This window comes from Phaenicophaeus curvirostris, chromosome 18 (assembly GCF_032191515.1).
Source record: "Phaenicophaeus curvirostris isolate KB17595 chromosome 18, BPBGC_Pcur_1.0, whole genome shotgun sequence".
NCBI lineage: Eukaryota > Metazoa > Chordata > Aves > Cuculiformes > Cuculidae > Phaenicophaeus > Phaenicophaeus curvirostris.
The window spans coordinates 16,064,642-16,080,989 of NC_091409.1; the positions used below are offsets into that span (position 1 = coordinate 16,064,642).

The window sequence follows — 16,348 nt, forward strand, 5'->3', positions numbered from 1 at the left end:
CAAAGGATTCATTGCAGAGACAAATGATTCGCTCTGAGTGGGAACTGGCACAGGTTTACAAAGAGGTGAATTGGATTTCTCACAACGTATTCTGCTCTCTCCAAGCCCATCTTCTGTCCCTCAAGGCTGGAGCAAAGGAAAGTCCCAGCATGCTTCTGACACCTTACCAAAGAAACCATTCACGGAAGCCAAGCACTACACACTAGCATGGGTGTTTCTTGGTCCAAACACGATGCCACACAGAACAACTGTCAGGATGCAGGTTCAGACCCAGGTTCTGCTTTCACACAGGTTTGTAACCTACCAGTTTCATAGCCTGGATCACCAGGGCAGCCTTCTAATGTATTCTCACCCTTTCCTGGTTCACCTGGTAGAACAGACAAGTTCTTTCATCATTTCCCTGTAAAGGAACAGCTCATCCTACTGCAGGACATAGATTCTTCAGTCCTAGTGATTAACAGGGCACAGATCTAACAATTACGGACAACTTGCTCTGCTCGTGTAGCTGATCATACTCAACCTTGGCTAACCCACATGCAGAATCACCATCAGGCCAGTACTATAGCAAAGACCTTCCATAAACCACATCCACATTGCTGGAAAACAAAAGGAAATGCCCAGAAAGGAAACAGGAGTCCAGACATGTTATGTAAGTCAAAACAGATTATTTATTTATGAAACTGAAAGTGATGACCACTTGTATTGCAATGACAAGCCCAAGCATCTAACTCCCATTTCAAAACCATTGTGCATTGCTCTGCTGTGCCTGCTCTGCAGTCCCCAGACTCTTCCCACTTATAAGGACAACAAAGCACCTCTTTGGAGAGCCACAGATAGCGATTTCTTCTTTTCCTACTTCTGTTGCACAACAACATCACTCAAAACATCTTCACTTCAGTGTTTCTAGTTGCTGGATTTTGAAAGTCACATTGGTCCAGTGGGACGTGTCCCTGCTCATGGCAGGTGCTTGGAACTGGATGGGCTTTGAGGTCCCTTCCAACCCAAACCATTCCATGATTCTAAGATTAACGTGACTCATTAGTCCCACCCCCCAATTAACGATTAATCCTCACCATTCCCACCAAAAATAAGCAAAGTGCAGTGTTCTTAAGTTACAACAACAGCTCCAAGCAAGAGGCCATCACAGAAGCAATTTTTCCAAATAGAAAAATGTGACTGAAAAAACGATTGCAAGGAATGGTCACTGAAATGTAAAAATAAACCTCTACATATGAAAATACAGTGGCACTTCACGGAGGCACAACAGGAACCACCTCAGGCATCCACCAAGGCTTTGATATCAATCAGCACAAAAGGGCCCCCAATCCCAAAGCAGTTTGGTAGAAGAAAAAAAGCCAATCAAGGAACATGGTAAATACTCGCTACAAACACAACTGCAACATTTCTACCAAACCAGGGACTGAACACTGCTGTCTGAGCAGCTCTATGCACGCACCCACTCCAGTACAAGCAGTGGATGGGTTGTGTGGAGCCATGAGACGTGGTACGATGTGTCACTGTTGCAAGGTGGAAAGCCAACAAGTTGTTATTTTTTTTGACAAGAACTGCCAGCAGTTTTTGTGTATTTACTTGTCTTCCAGTTAAGAACAGGAAAGATCAAAGATATAGAGTGCAAGCAGGCAGGACAATTAGTGTGCACGGTACAATCAGGAGACACGGAGCCCCCGAGTACGCAAGGGAGGGTGTGGGGGCAGAGGGCTCTCTTCACCCTGGCGACACAGGCGGCCAGGGCCCTGGCTGCGATCTACATCTTCTTTGTCTCTGGCGGTTTCACAGGCGGCCAGCCCTGCCACTTGTAGTACGACACCAGCTGCTTTGGCACTTCAGCCAGAACCACCTGAGAAAGGGCTTCCCGGGGAGCCTGCGTGGAAAGCAGGGAGAGCAAATCACCAGTATTGCAGAGGAAGGATTTTCCAGCCCAGTGACAAACTCTGACAGAACTCAGTGTGCAGCCCCCAACCTGCTCACTCCTTGTTTCTAGAGCTCCTTGCTGCAGTGCTAGGAGCACTCCCAGTCAGTCGCAGCAAGCGCTGCTGATGACAATCACTTGTTCCCACCCCTACATTGCACCCACCTCAATCCTGGGCTCGCACAGCCTTTACACAGCCCTGATCTGGGCAGAAAGTTCCTCAACCACTGGCAGGTTCCCTTATTGTATTGTGGGTTTTCATTTGACCCCACTCTTCAACTCGCTCCCCTGTGCAGTGTGATGAATGCTAGTGCCAGCAACAGGGAGGAGCTGTGAAATGACAGGACTGCTTTCAACAGCATGGGAGACTTCTCTCAATTTAAATCACCAGCAGGGTGAGGAAGGCGATTCCGCCCCTCTGCTCCAATCTCCTGAGACCCCACCTAGAGTCTGTCCAGTTCTGGAATGCTCAACATAAGTATATGTGACTATTGGAACAGATCCAGAGGAGGCTACAAAGATGATCTAAGGGCTGGAGCACCTCCCATCCAAGGGCAGGCTGAGAGAGTTGGGGCTGTTCAGCCTGGAGAAGAGAAGGCTCCAGGAAGACCTTAGAGCCGCTTCCACGAAAGCTGTGGAGGGACAAGGGCATGTAGTGACAGGACAAGAGGGAAGATTTAGCTTAGACATTAGGAAGAAATTCTTCAGGATGAGAGTGGGGAGACCCTGGCGGAAGGATCTGGTGGTGGCCGAGAAGTGGTGGCTGCCCAAACCCTAGAGGTGTTCCAGGCCAGGTTGGATGGGGCTCGGAGCAGCCTGGTTCAGTGGGAGGTGTCTCTGCCCATGACAGGGGAGTGGAACTGGATGGGCTTTAATGTCCCTCCCAACCCAAACTATCCCGTAAGTATGATTCTATGACTCAGCATCAGAGACTGACAATATGACCTCAGCTCCTTGCCTAAATGCATCCCAGGAGAGAAAACATCTCCTTTACTCCTTTAGGTCTGTAACAGACAAGAGACTGTATCCTAAAATCAGTGACACAGTGAGAGGTCTTCTAGAAAAGCTGCAAGAGAGCTGCAACAGGACACAGGGCTTCAAACACAGACACAAATGGCTCTCACTGGGAACAAGCAGCTCAGCACACTGAGCGGGCAGCTGGCTGCTTTGCGAGACCCCTGCTCGCTTTTCAGATGCAATAACTGCATTCGTACTGGCACTGGGACTTCTCCGCAGTTAAAGACAACTTACATTTCTGAACTGTCGGAATGGCACAAACTGGACAATGTCTCGTGCAGCTGGCTCTCCTGTCAGGGACTTCAGGACACCGTTGTCTCCATCAAGGAACTCCATTGCCTTGAAATCTGCTTCACCAACTCCAACAATGATGATGGACATCGGCAGCTTAGAGGCATCAACAATCGCCTGCCTAGTCTGGTCCAGATCTGTGATCTCTCCATCTGTGATGATCAGCAAGATAAAATATTGCTGAAAAACATGAGAAAGCACCCAGTTAGGAGGCTCAGCACCAAATCTTACATATCTGGAGGCAAATGGAGCAACTTCTTATTCCAATAAATAAATCCAACGGTGCTGTGGACAAGACAAAAACAGAACATTAAAGAAACTTATGCTTATTCCCACTTTTTCATATGCATCACACCTTTAATTGTGAACTTCAGATTTCCTGTGTACTAGAAAAATGAGAGGCTTAAATACAATTTATAAGGGACAATTGTATCGATTGGCAGAAAGCACTAGAGACAAGCACATTCCTACCAAAACAACAAAGCTGCATAGAAAATGCACTGACAGGTGCCACTTTACTCACTAACATCTCAAAAAGACTAAAGTTTAAAATTAAATACCCCTGGAGTGTAATTGAAAAAAGCCTTCCTTCCTAGATACCAATCATTTAAATTATAAGTATTAGAAATCTCAAAATACAGCACTGAGAAATGTCACAGCACAAGAACACTAGAGATAACGAGAAGGGAAGAACACAGGAGCTTTACTGGGAAGAACAAAATACCTCAAAACCAACACACGAGCATGGTAAAACATTTAAAATGTCTTTCTGCTTCCAGAGGCTGAGGTTTAAGTGCCTGGTTCTGAAATGAGCAACCACTGTTTTAGGAGCTACCTACAAACTTTAAATGAACATTAAAAACGAGACACGCACTGAAAAGAAAACTGGATTTCCCCCGTTAACACAGCTGTTACTATGGTCGTACCCCACTAACAACAGATGCTTTAAACTGTTCATTTTTCATCTGTAAGAAGAAGCAGAAATACTTAATGTACGAGGAGAAATAAGAAGACTCCTCCAAGGGAAGGCTAAAAAATACCCTCAGAAATGTAAGACAAAGCACGTCACAGTGTGGGACATACACACAAATGTAAGCAGAACCAACAGTACTGACCCAGCTGGGCCATAAAGTCAGTGCCAGAGTATGCCTCACAATTCCTCCTGACTGGTCTGTCAATATGGAACCAGTTGAATCTATCAGGAAATACGAGTCCTTCATCAATAAGCAAAAGAAATTAAGTTTAAAGAAACTGAGTTGGATTTTAAGAGCAGCCATGGCCTTGCAAACACACAAAAGAGAAATGCAACACAACTGCGAGGTAGCATGGATGCTTTGCAATGCAATTAGCATCCTGTTTAACAGTTCTCAGCCTTCTTGTTAATCTGGCCCTTCACGTACCCCCAGTCTACAGGCCACCACGGTGAGACAGATATTTGAGCCCTCTGATATTTATCTTGGAGGTGGAATTGTTTAGAATAAACTACATAGGGCTCCTCTATACTGTGCACATTCCCTAAAGTGATGGAGCTCGGCAAGGGAGGTGAGAGCCAGGCAACTGCAGATGGAGCCAAACTGATCTAAAAGCCAACAAAGCACCCTTGTGTACTTCAAGAGCAAGAAAAACACCAGCAAACTGAGAAACAGAGAAATAAACATCACTGAGCAATGGAAACTAATGCCACTTTCTGCCAAGCAGGGATTCATACCCACATGTACTGAGAGAACACCAACATCCTCTCTGTGGGCTGGCAGGAGAGGCCCAAACCTGGGATCCCAAGGAAGGAAGACAGCATCACCGCACCACTCCATTTTAGCCCATCATGAACATGGAAAACAAACATTAATCCAAGGCAGATCCAGAATAAAGGACATGCACTCACTGAAGCAGTTCCTTGTTGTGCCGAGTGTGCTGCAAACCTTGCCACGTGGTTTATAATAGGAGAGAAATTGGTTGGCCCATAGAGTCGGATCTGCGGAAGGACCTGGCGGTAGGCATCCACTATTCCCTGGATCCCTGTAACACAAGAAAGGCAAGTTGCCATAAGAGTCTCAGCTTCTCCAGTCATTTTATCAGCATTACCAAACAGAACAGTAAAAGGATAAACCCTCACATAGCTGTGAACTCCTGAAGGACAAAGAGGCAAACAGCAAAGATACAAAGCACGGGGCTCAAGTCAGCGGACATCTGCAGAGATAGGATTTGCAGGTTTCTGCCCCATTCTACATTCTTTACATTACTGTGCCTCCAACATCACAAAGCTCATGGAAGCTGCCAGTGAAGACACACCACATACTACATTTACCTTGTTCTTTCTACCTTGTCAGACAAATTCTGTCTTGTTTAATTGCAATTAGACAACATTAGACAACAAAATCAAAGCTCTATGAACAGTAACTTTTTAAGATTTTCCCTGTGTCAAACTAAGAAAATGAGCCTTGATTCAGGATTCCAACATTGCTGTAGCAGAAATGGCAACCCCTAAGTTTTTTTCCTATGCAAGAAGTTTTTCTCAAGTTAACTAAACACAACTCTCTTAAAAGTCTCGTTTTAAATGGTGCACATTCTGTAGATCCACCTAAACTGGCTTGTTCCTGGCTCCTACCTATACAGCTTCACCTGTCACTGCTGCCTGCACTGCCCCCCTGCAGGCACATAACTGATCAATTTGCTACCACCAGAAGTAATCAAGCTGCTGTAACAAAAACTTCAGCATTGAGCAACAATCCAGTTCACTCATATCCCCTGGAGCTTACGAAGACTGCCCAGGAGTCTGTATCAACACACACCCACTCCTGTCAGAGTCCAGATGAGAGCTGATCCTCTCAGAGTAGGTGCCTGACAGGAGGGGGCACGTCTGGTGGATACCACAGGAGATTTAAACACTCCCTAGGGAGCACCACAAACAGGTGTGGGGTGTGTTGGTGTAACGGGGCAGTTCAAACGGCAGTTCAAGTGAGCAGGGAGGGCAAAGAGAGGGGCTGAAGGCTGGCCAGGAGGGACCGAGGACCATGGTGTCCACCCAGCATAAAATTAAAGCTGCTCCAGGTGCTGCTCCCACCAGGATGGATGTAGCCACCCAGACAGAGCCTCAGTGGGCACATGCAGCCACCCAGACACGGGGCTGCAGGGTGCGCCCCCTCTCCCACTGACTCATGCCAGCAGTACTGATTTCCCTTGTGGAAGCTGTGCTTGCGTGGGGGAACTCCTCTGCTTGGTGTCAGAGCTAAGGGAGGAAGGAACTAGACTGAGGACTATCAGACAGTGTGAGAGGGAAATAGACCAGTGGAGCAGCGCCCTCACACAAACTCGGCAGGCTGCCAGTGCTAGTGCAGCTGTGCACCACCCATCTGCCAACTACAAGATTGAGGAAAAACAAGATGGGGAATGGCACCAAGTTCCTGCCCGGTGCAGAAAGCATGTTGTCCCCATTCAGACAACAAACCCCCAGATTCCCTTGCAGAATAAATATGAAGCGCTGCGAGTGGAATCCATCCCCACAGACAAAGAGGATGGCTCCACAGCCTAGAAACACTCCCTAGGCTGTGCCATCCTCAAATGACCATCAAAACACCCTCTGAGAAAAAGAGGAGAGTGATTGTCTTGGGGGATTCCCTTCTAAAGGGAATAGAGGGCCTTATCTGCAGCCCAGACCCACTCCACAGGGAGGTCTGCTGCCTGCCCGGGGCCTCAGTGAAGGACATCGCTAGACAACATCCCTGGTGAAACCCACAGATTATTACCCTCTGCTAGTATTCCAAATTTGCAACAGTGACACACAGCGGAGGAAGCTGAGGGCAATTAAGAGGGACTTCAGGGCTCTGGGGAAAATGATGGAGGGCTCTGGGGTGCAAGTAGTGTTTAGCTCCACTCCAACACTAAGCAATGAAGAGCAAGAAGAATCAGTTGATTAATACCTGGCTCCAAGCCTGGTGTGAGGAGAAAAACTTCGGGTTCTTTGATCATGGACTGGCACACACACCTCCAGGCTTCCTTACTAGGGTTGGGGCACACTTGTCTCCTGGGGTACTAAAGTCCTCACTAAAAATCTAGCAGGGCTCATAAATAGAGCTTTAAACTAGATGTGAAGGGGGAGGGGGACGAAGTCAGGCTAGTCAGGAGTGAGCCTGGAAGTGGAACTCCAGTGCCTGAGAGATGATGTGCTGGCAAGGACCACCAGTATGCCACCACAGAGCGAGTGGGGGTGAGTACATCTGGTGATGGAAAAGATGAAATTGGCACTGAGGGGGTTAGATAATCTAAGGACTAGTCAATTGGGAACGAACACTATTCCCTTTATGAGGGCTGAGGGTTCACCAGCCCAGCTGAAGTGCATTTACACCAATGCACGCAGCATGGGCAATAAGCAGGAGGCGCTGGAAGCTGTTGTAGGGCAAGGAGACTACGACATAGTTGCCACCACGGAAACGTGGTGGGATGACTTGTATAACTGGAGTGCAGCTATGGTGGGGTACAAACTCCTCAGGTGGGACAGGAAAGGTAGGAGAGGTGGTGGGGTAGCCCTCTACATTAGAGAGTGCTTTGATACCCTCAAGCTCAGTTACGGTGATAATGGGATCGAGTGCCTGTGGGTTAAAATCAGAGGAGCCCACAAGAAGGAAGATATTGTGATGGGAGTCTGTTATAGACCACCCAGCCAAGAAGAAGCTGATGAGCTCTTCTATAAACAACTGGGAAAAGTCTCAGTATCGCTACCTCTTGTCCTTGTGGGAGACTTCAATCTTCCAGATGTCTACTGGAAGTGCAATACAGCAGAAAGGAAGCAGTCTAGGAGGTTTCTGGAGCGTGTGGAAGACAACTTCCTCACACAACTGGTGAAAGAGCCAACAAGGGAAGGCACCCTCCTGGACCTGCTGTTTGTGAACAGAGCAGGCCTTGTGGGGGATGTGACAGTTGAAGGACACCTGGGACAAAGCGATCATAAGATGGTAGAATTCTCAGTTCTAGGTAAGGTGAGGAGGTGGGGTTAGCAGAACAGACACATTAAACTTCCAGAGGGCAGATTTTGGACTGTTCAGAAGGCTGGTTGGCAAAGTCCCATGGGAGACAGTCCTTAAGGGCAAGGGAGCCCAAGAGGGCTGGGAGCTCTTCAAGAAGGAAATCCTAGCAGCTCAGGAGCAAGCTGTCCACATGTTCCAGAAAAGGAGCTGGCAGGGGAAAAAAATCCAGTTTGGTTGAGCAGGGAGGTCTCGAGGAATATCAAAAAGAAGAGGAATGTCTATGAGCTTTGGAAGAAGGGACAGGCGTCTTGGGTGGACTACAGGGAGGAAGTGAGATCATGCAGGGGAAAGAAGTCAAGAAGGCTAAAGCCCAACTGCAGCTCAGATAGGCCAAGTCTGTGAAAGGCAACAAAACATCTTTCTATAAATACATTAACAATAAAAGGAGGACCAGGGAGAATATTCAGTCCCTACTGGATGTAAATGGAACAGCTGTGACAAAGGATGAGGACAAGGCTGAGGAACTTAATGCCTTCTTTGACTCAGTCTTTAATAGTAAGGAAAGTTGTTCCCTGTATAAACATACCCAAAAGTTAGAGGAGCAGAACAGACCTCCCATGATCCAAGAAGAGGTGGTTAGAGACTTGCTTGCTCAATTAGGCACCCACAAGTCTACGGGGCCGGATGGGATCCACCCAAGGATATTAAAGGAGCTGGCGGATGCGCTGGCCAAACCCCTTTCAATCATCTTCCAACAGTCCTGCAAGACTGGGGACGTTCCACTGGACTGGAGGCTGATGCTGTGCCCGTCTACAAGAAGGGTCGCAGGGAGGATCCAGAAAACTCCAGGCCTGTCAGTCTGACCTCAGTGCCAAGGAAAGTCCTGGAGCAGGTGATCTTGAGTGTGATCATGAAGCACATGCAAGAGAACCGGGTGATCAGGCCCAGTCAACACAGGTTCATGAAAGGCAGGTCTTGCCAAACTAACCTGATCACCTTCAATTACAAGGTGATACACCAACTGGACAAGGGAAAGGCTGTGGATGCATCTTCTTGGACTTGAGTAAAGCCTTTGACACAGTCTCTCACAGCATTCTGCTTGAGAAACTGTCACCTCTGGCCTGGACAGGCGCACACTCTCCTGGGTGGAAAACTGGTTGGCTGGAGGGCCCAGAGAGTGGTGGGAAACGGAGTTAACTCCAGCTGGAGGCCAGTGACAAGTGGTGTCCCCAGGGCTCAGGGCTGGGTCCAGCCCTGTTCAATGTCTTTATCAATGACCTGGATGAAGGCATCAAGTGCACCTTTAGCAAGTTTGGGGATGACACTAAGCTGGGTGGAAGTGTCGATCTGCTGGAGGGTAGGGAGGCTCCAAAGGGATCTGAACAGGCTGGACTGCTGGGCTGAGACCAACGGGATGAGGTTTAACAAGGCCAAATGCCGGGTCCTGCACTTGGGGCACAACAACCCTATGCAGTGCTACAGACTAGAAGAAGGCTGTCTAGAAAGCTGCCTGGAGGAGAGGGCCCTGGGGGTGCTGGTTGACAGCGACTGAACATGAGCCAGCAGTGGCCCAGGTGGCCAAGAAGGTCAAAGGCATCTTGGCTTGTATCAGAAATGGCGTGGCCAGCAGGTCCAGGGAGATTATTCTCCCTCTGGACTCGGCACTGGTGAGACCGCTCCTCGAATCCTGTGTTCAGTTCTGGGCCCCTCACCACAAGAAGGATGTTGAGGCTCTGGAGCGAGTCCAGAGAAGAGCAACGAAACTGGTGAGGGGGCTGGAGAATAGGCCTTATGAGGAGCGGCTGAGAGAGCTGGGGGTGTTTAGCCTGGAGGAGGCTGAGGGGAGACGTTATTGCTCTCTACAACTAACTGAAAAGAGGTAGTGGAGAGCAGGGAACTGGGCTCTTCTCCTAAGTGACAGGGGACAGGATGAGAGGGAATGGCCTCAAGCTCCACCAAGGGAGGGTCAGGCTGCACATCAGAAAAAAATTTTTCACAGAATTTTTCATTGGGCACTGGAACAGGCTGCCCAGGGTGGCGGTTGAGTCACCCTCCCTGGAGGTGTTTAAAAGATGAGTGGATGAGGTGCTGAGGGGCATGGGTTAGTGGTTGATAGGAATGGCTGGACTGGATGATCCTGTGGGTCTTTTCCAACCTAATGATTCTGTGTGATTCTGTGATCCTGCCTGCTGCATGTCTTGGGGCTGCCTTTTTCAGCAGTTACAACAGAAATACAACTCTTCAACACCCATCCCTCTCTGAAATGTGAATGTTGTCCTCACCTTGACAGTAAGGGTTGCTGGGGTTGAAGTTCAAAGCAAACTCATGCGATACCTAGGAAAGGAGACGTTATAAACAGTGAGGGAATGCAGATATGGACAGAGGAACTGCCTACCATTGGGAAAACCCTACCTGCCAGCTAGGAGGAACCTGAGCTCCAAACCCAAATGCAGGAAACAGCTTGTCCCTGGAGAGAAAAGGTAACAACAGAAAATGAGAAAGAGTAATTCCTTAATAACTATTCTTTTTTATTTCTAGCAAGCAGCTGGAGACCAAAGCTCAATTCCTGCCATAAGGAATAAGCATGTCATCTAGCTCCCCATGGCCAGTCGCCAGTTACTCAAGGATTTCAGGCTTGGACTGGACATTTTCAGAACTTCTTTCAATGCGCACCCCACAAGAAGCTCAGGAGTTTTCAAAGTAGCAGCAGAAAAGCCAACCCAATTCCAGCCTGGCTAAAGGTCAGAGCTGACAAACACGTTCCCACTAGATCAAACAGAGCCCTCACATTCGAAATGCACCATCAGCAACATGGTATTAGCGACCAGCTCAAGCAGCATTTCAGAGTAATCCAGGGCCAAAAAAGGACAGGCCTGCAGGGACAAATCACAATGGGCTGCTGCTGCTCTCCCTAGCAGGGACAGAAGCAGAAGGAAGCCGTAACAGCCCCAGAAGAAATCTCTCAAGGAAAAGGCAGCACCTCAGTCATTCCAACACTACAGCTCTAGAACAAGCTATTGACCCTGAACCCTGACACCCGCTGTGACACAGCTGCGATGTGGTGGCTGGATCCGTGACGATCACTACATACGTGTCATAATCCTGGACGACGCTTCCCACACTCCAGATGGCAATCAGGTACTCATTTATCCCATCTGGGCTGATGTAGTGAAGAGAATCCGGTGACCTGGGATCTCCATTGGAGCCAGTGAAGTCTACACCCACCTAAATCAGTCCAGATGACAGCAAGTCACCAACACATCACCATATGTGAATGAGAACTACCCGCACCCGGGAACAAAGGGTTTGCCCAGACCCACACAGTTCCCTTGCACTGAGGCACATGGGCAGCCCTGCACAGGAACAGGTAAACGAGCCTGTGCACCTTTTCCCACTGCAGTACACTTATATTTGAGAAGCAGTAATCCTTCCACCAACAGACTGAACTTATTTTTCAAAAGACGTTTAAGAAACCTTAACTCCGCTGAAGTTGATCACAAGAAGTAAAAACAGAATATCAATTGTGTTTTGCAGAAACAGCCTCAAGTTGTGCCGGGGAGGTTTAGGTCGGATATTAGGAAAAAATTCTTTACTGAAAGAGCCGTGTAGTATTGGTAGAGGCTGTCCAGAGCAGGGGTGGAGTCTCAATTCCTGAAGGGGATCAAAAAATGTGTGGCTGTGGCATTCCAGGTCATGGCTTAGGAGACACAGTGGGTGGGGTTGGGCTGACGGTTGAACTGGATGAGCTGAGAGGTCTCTTCCAACCTAAATGATTCTGTAATTCTGTGAGTCTAAGATGTGCAAAACACTCACTGTGAAGTTAATCTGGCAGCCTCCCATGACATAGTCCAGAAAGGAATACTCGGTCTCAATCTGGGGGAACAGACAAACGGCGTTACACCTCTTTCCCCAGGAGAACAGATTTCATTACAATCAGAAAACAAAAAAGCCAGAAACCAACAAACATCCTCCTACCTTGCAGGATTTTATCTTAATAATGCCAGAGTTCTTGTAACTCTTTTTCTTTTGTTTTTTCTCAGGATGAATGCATTCGAATTCCACCTACAGAAAGCACAAATTTAGAAGCATGTTCCAAAATACCTGCACTTACAGCAGGGCAAATTATTGCAACAGAATGGTGTCAGACCTCACTCAATTTCAGTTACCCACATAACGGGCAACATTCTGAAACTTCATTTTAAAAAAGTCCACAGCTACTCTGGCTGCTCTCTGACATGTTAATTGGGATGTTTCTGCTACCAGCACTGGACAAAACAGGAGGCAAGACCCCAGAAAAGTATCTCTCCTCAACATAACTGTGATTCTGTAAACAATCGTGAACAGTGGTGCTGGCCCACAGGGAAAAAACGTGTCAGTCACAAATACAGGTATTTCTCTAATCTAATCAAGTTCCTTGTCAGGAAAGGGAACACACTAAAACAGAAGACAAGGAGGCAAAATCTCAGGGTGGGTGAGGCAAAAGCAGCCTAGATTGCAGGCTCCTATAGGCAGTCTTTCACTCGTTTGCTTCACTCGCATCTGTTCTGATTTCATATGGGCTAAGGAAAAAGGTAAGAACCTTCCACCACTTTTAGGATCACAGCCACAAACTCAAGCTGGCTGGGAACGGGATGCAGTCCTAGGCTACATCCTGTGCGCGGCCTTGTCTATCTGAACTTAGACGAGACTTCTGCCCAAGAATGAGAGTTCAGGTTTTCACTGCAAACAAAAGAAAGAAATGGGCACCACCAGCACATGATTCATTCCAACTGGATGCCCAAGGCAAAGTAAGAGGAGTGTGCCTTGGAAGCACGGCTTCTCTCGGTTACTGGAAAGGCGATCAGAGTGCTCGTGAGTGACCAACTCAAACACAAATGTTACCAGCAACAGTGCTGCCTCCAGACTCAACTGTTAAAGCATGAACAACCCCTTCTATTTCCACTTGACTCAGCAGAGGCAAATGCAAGCTGAACTGCTGGAAAAAGCAGTCAGCAGACAAGGGGCTCAAGGATTTCTTTAGGAACACGAATGGTAACAGTGCCCAAGCTAAACAGAGCAATATAATTCCCACAGCAGGTTTGACTCCTCCCTGGTGCTGGCTTAGCAACACAAAGTTAGAGACAGAAAACTTCACTTTTGGAGGCGACATCCCTCCAAAAATACATCCCTTAGGTCAATATTAAAATGAAAGAGGGACTTGCAGACTAGGTTAGCGGGGGATGGAAAGTTCACCGGAGAGCTGTCGCCCACTTTCTGCAGCTGAGCCAGGTTCGTTTCAAAAGTGCCTATCAGGTCATGCGATCCGTCGCTGTCGTGATCCGCACACTGTACCTGGAAGGGGTGAGAAAGCAAGCAGTGGGCACAGGCACTGCAGTTAGGAGAACGGCAGCTGCTCACTGCGCCACCGTCTGCCTACAGCAGCTTGGCAGCGATGCTGGTGAACACCCCCACTGCCTCTGGACTGCAGTGACAGCCACATCTCTCACTGTCAGCAAGCAGTGAGAACCACCTAGACTGAACCTCAGAAAAAGGAAGACGTGGAATTGCTCACCCATTTAAGTATGCACAGTGAAAGCAGATATTAAAAGCTTTCCCCAGTTTAAACACAAGAGATAAAAAGAAAAAAAAAAAAAAAAACCAAATCAACCCCCACCACTGCAGAGCCCAGATGGATAAACACGAAACCATTCAGGACAAGATATGCAGCTGGGGTAATGGGAAGAAGCAATCAGACCTTTTTTTAGTTAAGCATTTTCTGAACATGCTTTTCTCTTCTGCCCAGCGTTAGCTTCAATTTACAAAGACACTAACATTTCCACAGAGCATTGTCTTTTTCTGCATCTTACACCAATCAGATTCTAGATACTTTATTAATAACCAGTCATGTTTAAATCAGCACAAAAGCTTCAGAATTAGATAATGCAAAAGAGCAATGCATCTAAAAATATGATAATAACCATGGCTTAGAGCAAGCACTGCCAGACCTACACTGTCCAGAGTTCCTCACCCAATCAGCTCTGAGGAGCGTTTACATCACACACAAGATATGACAGTAGAAGCCCGGTAATTCCAGCAGCAGTCACACGAGAAAGTTTGTGAATAGCTCTTCCTCCCTCACTGCAGTACACATGGGATAAATTCCAAAGCTCTCTCTTCCCAAGATCTACTGTTACTAGTCAAGAAGCAGATGTTACTCCAGTATTAACCACAGCAACAGCTTTCTCCTCAGTAGGAAGGAACAGCAGGAATTCATGTCGATAAACACGTCCAGCTCAATAGCCAGATGCCCACGTTTGAGACAGGGTTGTTTTATGGCTACTGTAATCCACTACAGATCCTTCCACTGGTATCCATGGGAAACGCTTACTTTATGGCCTGATGTAGAATCATAGAATCACTAGGTTGAAAAAGACCTCTTGGATCAAGTTCAACCATTCCTACCTCCCACTAAACCATGTCCCTCAGCACCTCATCCACTCATCTTTTAAACACCTCCAGGGATGGGGACTCAACCACCTCCCTGGGCAGCCTGTTTACGTGAAAAAAAATTTCCTGATGTCCAGCCTGAAACTCCCCTGGTGGAGCTTGAGGCCATTCCCTCTCATCCCGTGCCCTGTCACTTGGGAAAAGAGCCCAGTTCCTTGCTCTCCACAACCTCCTTTCAGGTAGTTGCAGAGAGCAATGAGGTCTCCCCTCAGCCTCCTCTTCTCCAGGCTAAACACCCCCAGCTCTCTCAGCCGCTCCTCATAAGGCCTGTTCTCCAGCCCCCTCACCAGCTTCATTGCTCTTCTCTGGACTCGCTCCAGAGCCTCAACATCCTTCTTGTGGTGAGGGGCCCAGACCTGAACACAGGATTCGAGGAGCGGTCTCACCAGTGCCGAGTACAGAGGGAGAAGAACCTCCCTGGACCTGCTGGTCACGCCGTTTCTGATCCAAGCCAAGATGCCATTGGCCTTCTTGGCCACCTGGGCCACTGCTGGCTCATGTTCAGCCGCTGTCAACCAACACCCCCAGGTGTTGGCCTGTAGCCACCTAAATGGGAAGCACTTTGTCATCCTTCAGCGTCTTAATGGGAAAACAAGCTCCCCTTAGAGACTGTGTCCCCTTCTTCCCCCTTATCCTTCCCAAACACCACCTTCCCTTCTTCTGTGTGCTCCACCACAGAGCTACTCCCACTCCATTGCCTGAACTCCATTCCGCCTCTCTCAACAACTGGGAGGTTTAAACATTACCCAAAAGCAACTGGATTATGCCAGGGAGGGCAACTGAGGAGGGTTTCCTGCAGAAGCCAGGGTGTGGACTCCCGGAACCAGGTCTCCTTCGCGTGAAGGAGTGTGCCTAGAAAGTTGCAGAGAATCCAGCAGCTGTTGCCTCCATGCGCCTCCTTTCCCCTCCCACTTGCTCTGTTCCCCCTCTCAGCCACGTAAATAAAACTGTATTTAGAACCACTGTCATTATTAGTTCACAACATGATACGGCTCACAACAAACCTCTTCCTGCACAGGTTTTCTAGAACTGACCAGGACTCACTGTGTGCAGCCTAACGGGGCGGCTGCTGCAAACAAACAGGGAGAACTCTCAAAGCTCACAGAAATGGATTTGCCTTTATGTAAGTGTCATCAAACACGTGGGCTGGTGGCTTCAGTCCCAATCCCAACACCCATAAATCCCTGACTCAAGATTTCTAGTTGGAAACGATGGAGTAAGAGCTGGGACAAGGGACAAGCCTTGAACTGCTATTCTAAAAAGGCAATCTAAAAATGCAAATATGACCAGACGGCCTGATAACTCATTGTTAACAGCAGCAGAGATAGGGTCACTTAGAACAACAGAGAACTGCTGAAGGCTGTACCTTGATAGGCTTATTAAATTCTCCACCACAAAATGTCTGCAAGGGAATGCTGAACTTCTTCCAGCATGGATTCAAGTTGTTCTTAATCACCTGAAAAAAATTACAACATAAAAAATTACAGCATAAGGGATGCAGTGTGCAAGTCACCAGGAAACACAGTGTGCAGGCTCTGCCCAGCTGTCCAAGAGCAGCTTCAGTCAGTTCAACTCTAACACACATGGAGAGCCAAGGAAAACCTCTGTAAGGAATAAAAGCTTGAAGTTCAAGGTCAAGGTAAATTTTAGAGCCAAGCCAACA

The 16,348-nt window shown here is 47.9% G+C and overlaps 1 protein-coding gene across 5 annotated transcripts in view; it reads right to left on the reverse strand.

Moving 5' to 3' along the window:
* Positions 1-643: 643 nt before the first annotated feature.
* The window catches only part of RBM12 (RNA binding motif protein 12), a 44,694-nt gene continuing 28,989 nt past the window's right edge, over positions 644-16,348 (reverse strand). For 4 of the 5 annotated variants that reach the window (XM_069872192.1, XM_069872190.1, XM_069872194.1 and 1 more), the window contains 10 exons: positions 16,052-16,141; positions 13,432-13,530; positions 12,175-12,261; positions 12,013-12,072; positions 11,291-11,424; positions 10,612-10,666; positions 10,482-10,533; positions 5,121-5,254; positions 3,182-3,418; positions 644-1,882 (listed from right to left, as the gene is read on the reverse strand). In XM_069872192.1, the coding sequence (XP_069728293.1) occupies positions 1,766-1,882; positions 3,182-3,418; positions 5,121-5,254; positions 10,482-10,533; positions 10,612-10,666; positions 11,291-11,424; positions 12,013-12,072; positions 12,175-12,261; positions 13,432-13,530; positions 16,052-16,141 (1,065 nt within the window). In that variant the 3' untranslated portion in view covers positions 644-1,765. Of the gene's footprint in view, positions 1,883-2,464; positions 2,490-3,156; positions 3,419-5,120; positions 5,255-10,481; positions 10,534-10,611; positions 10,667-11,290; positions 11,425-12,012; positions 12,073-12,174; positions 12,262-13,431; positions 13,531-16,051; positions 16,142-16,348 lie in introns of those variants that run through there. The other variant, XM_069872193.1, reaches the window with a different exon arrangement.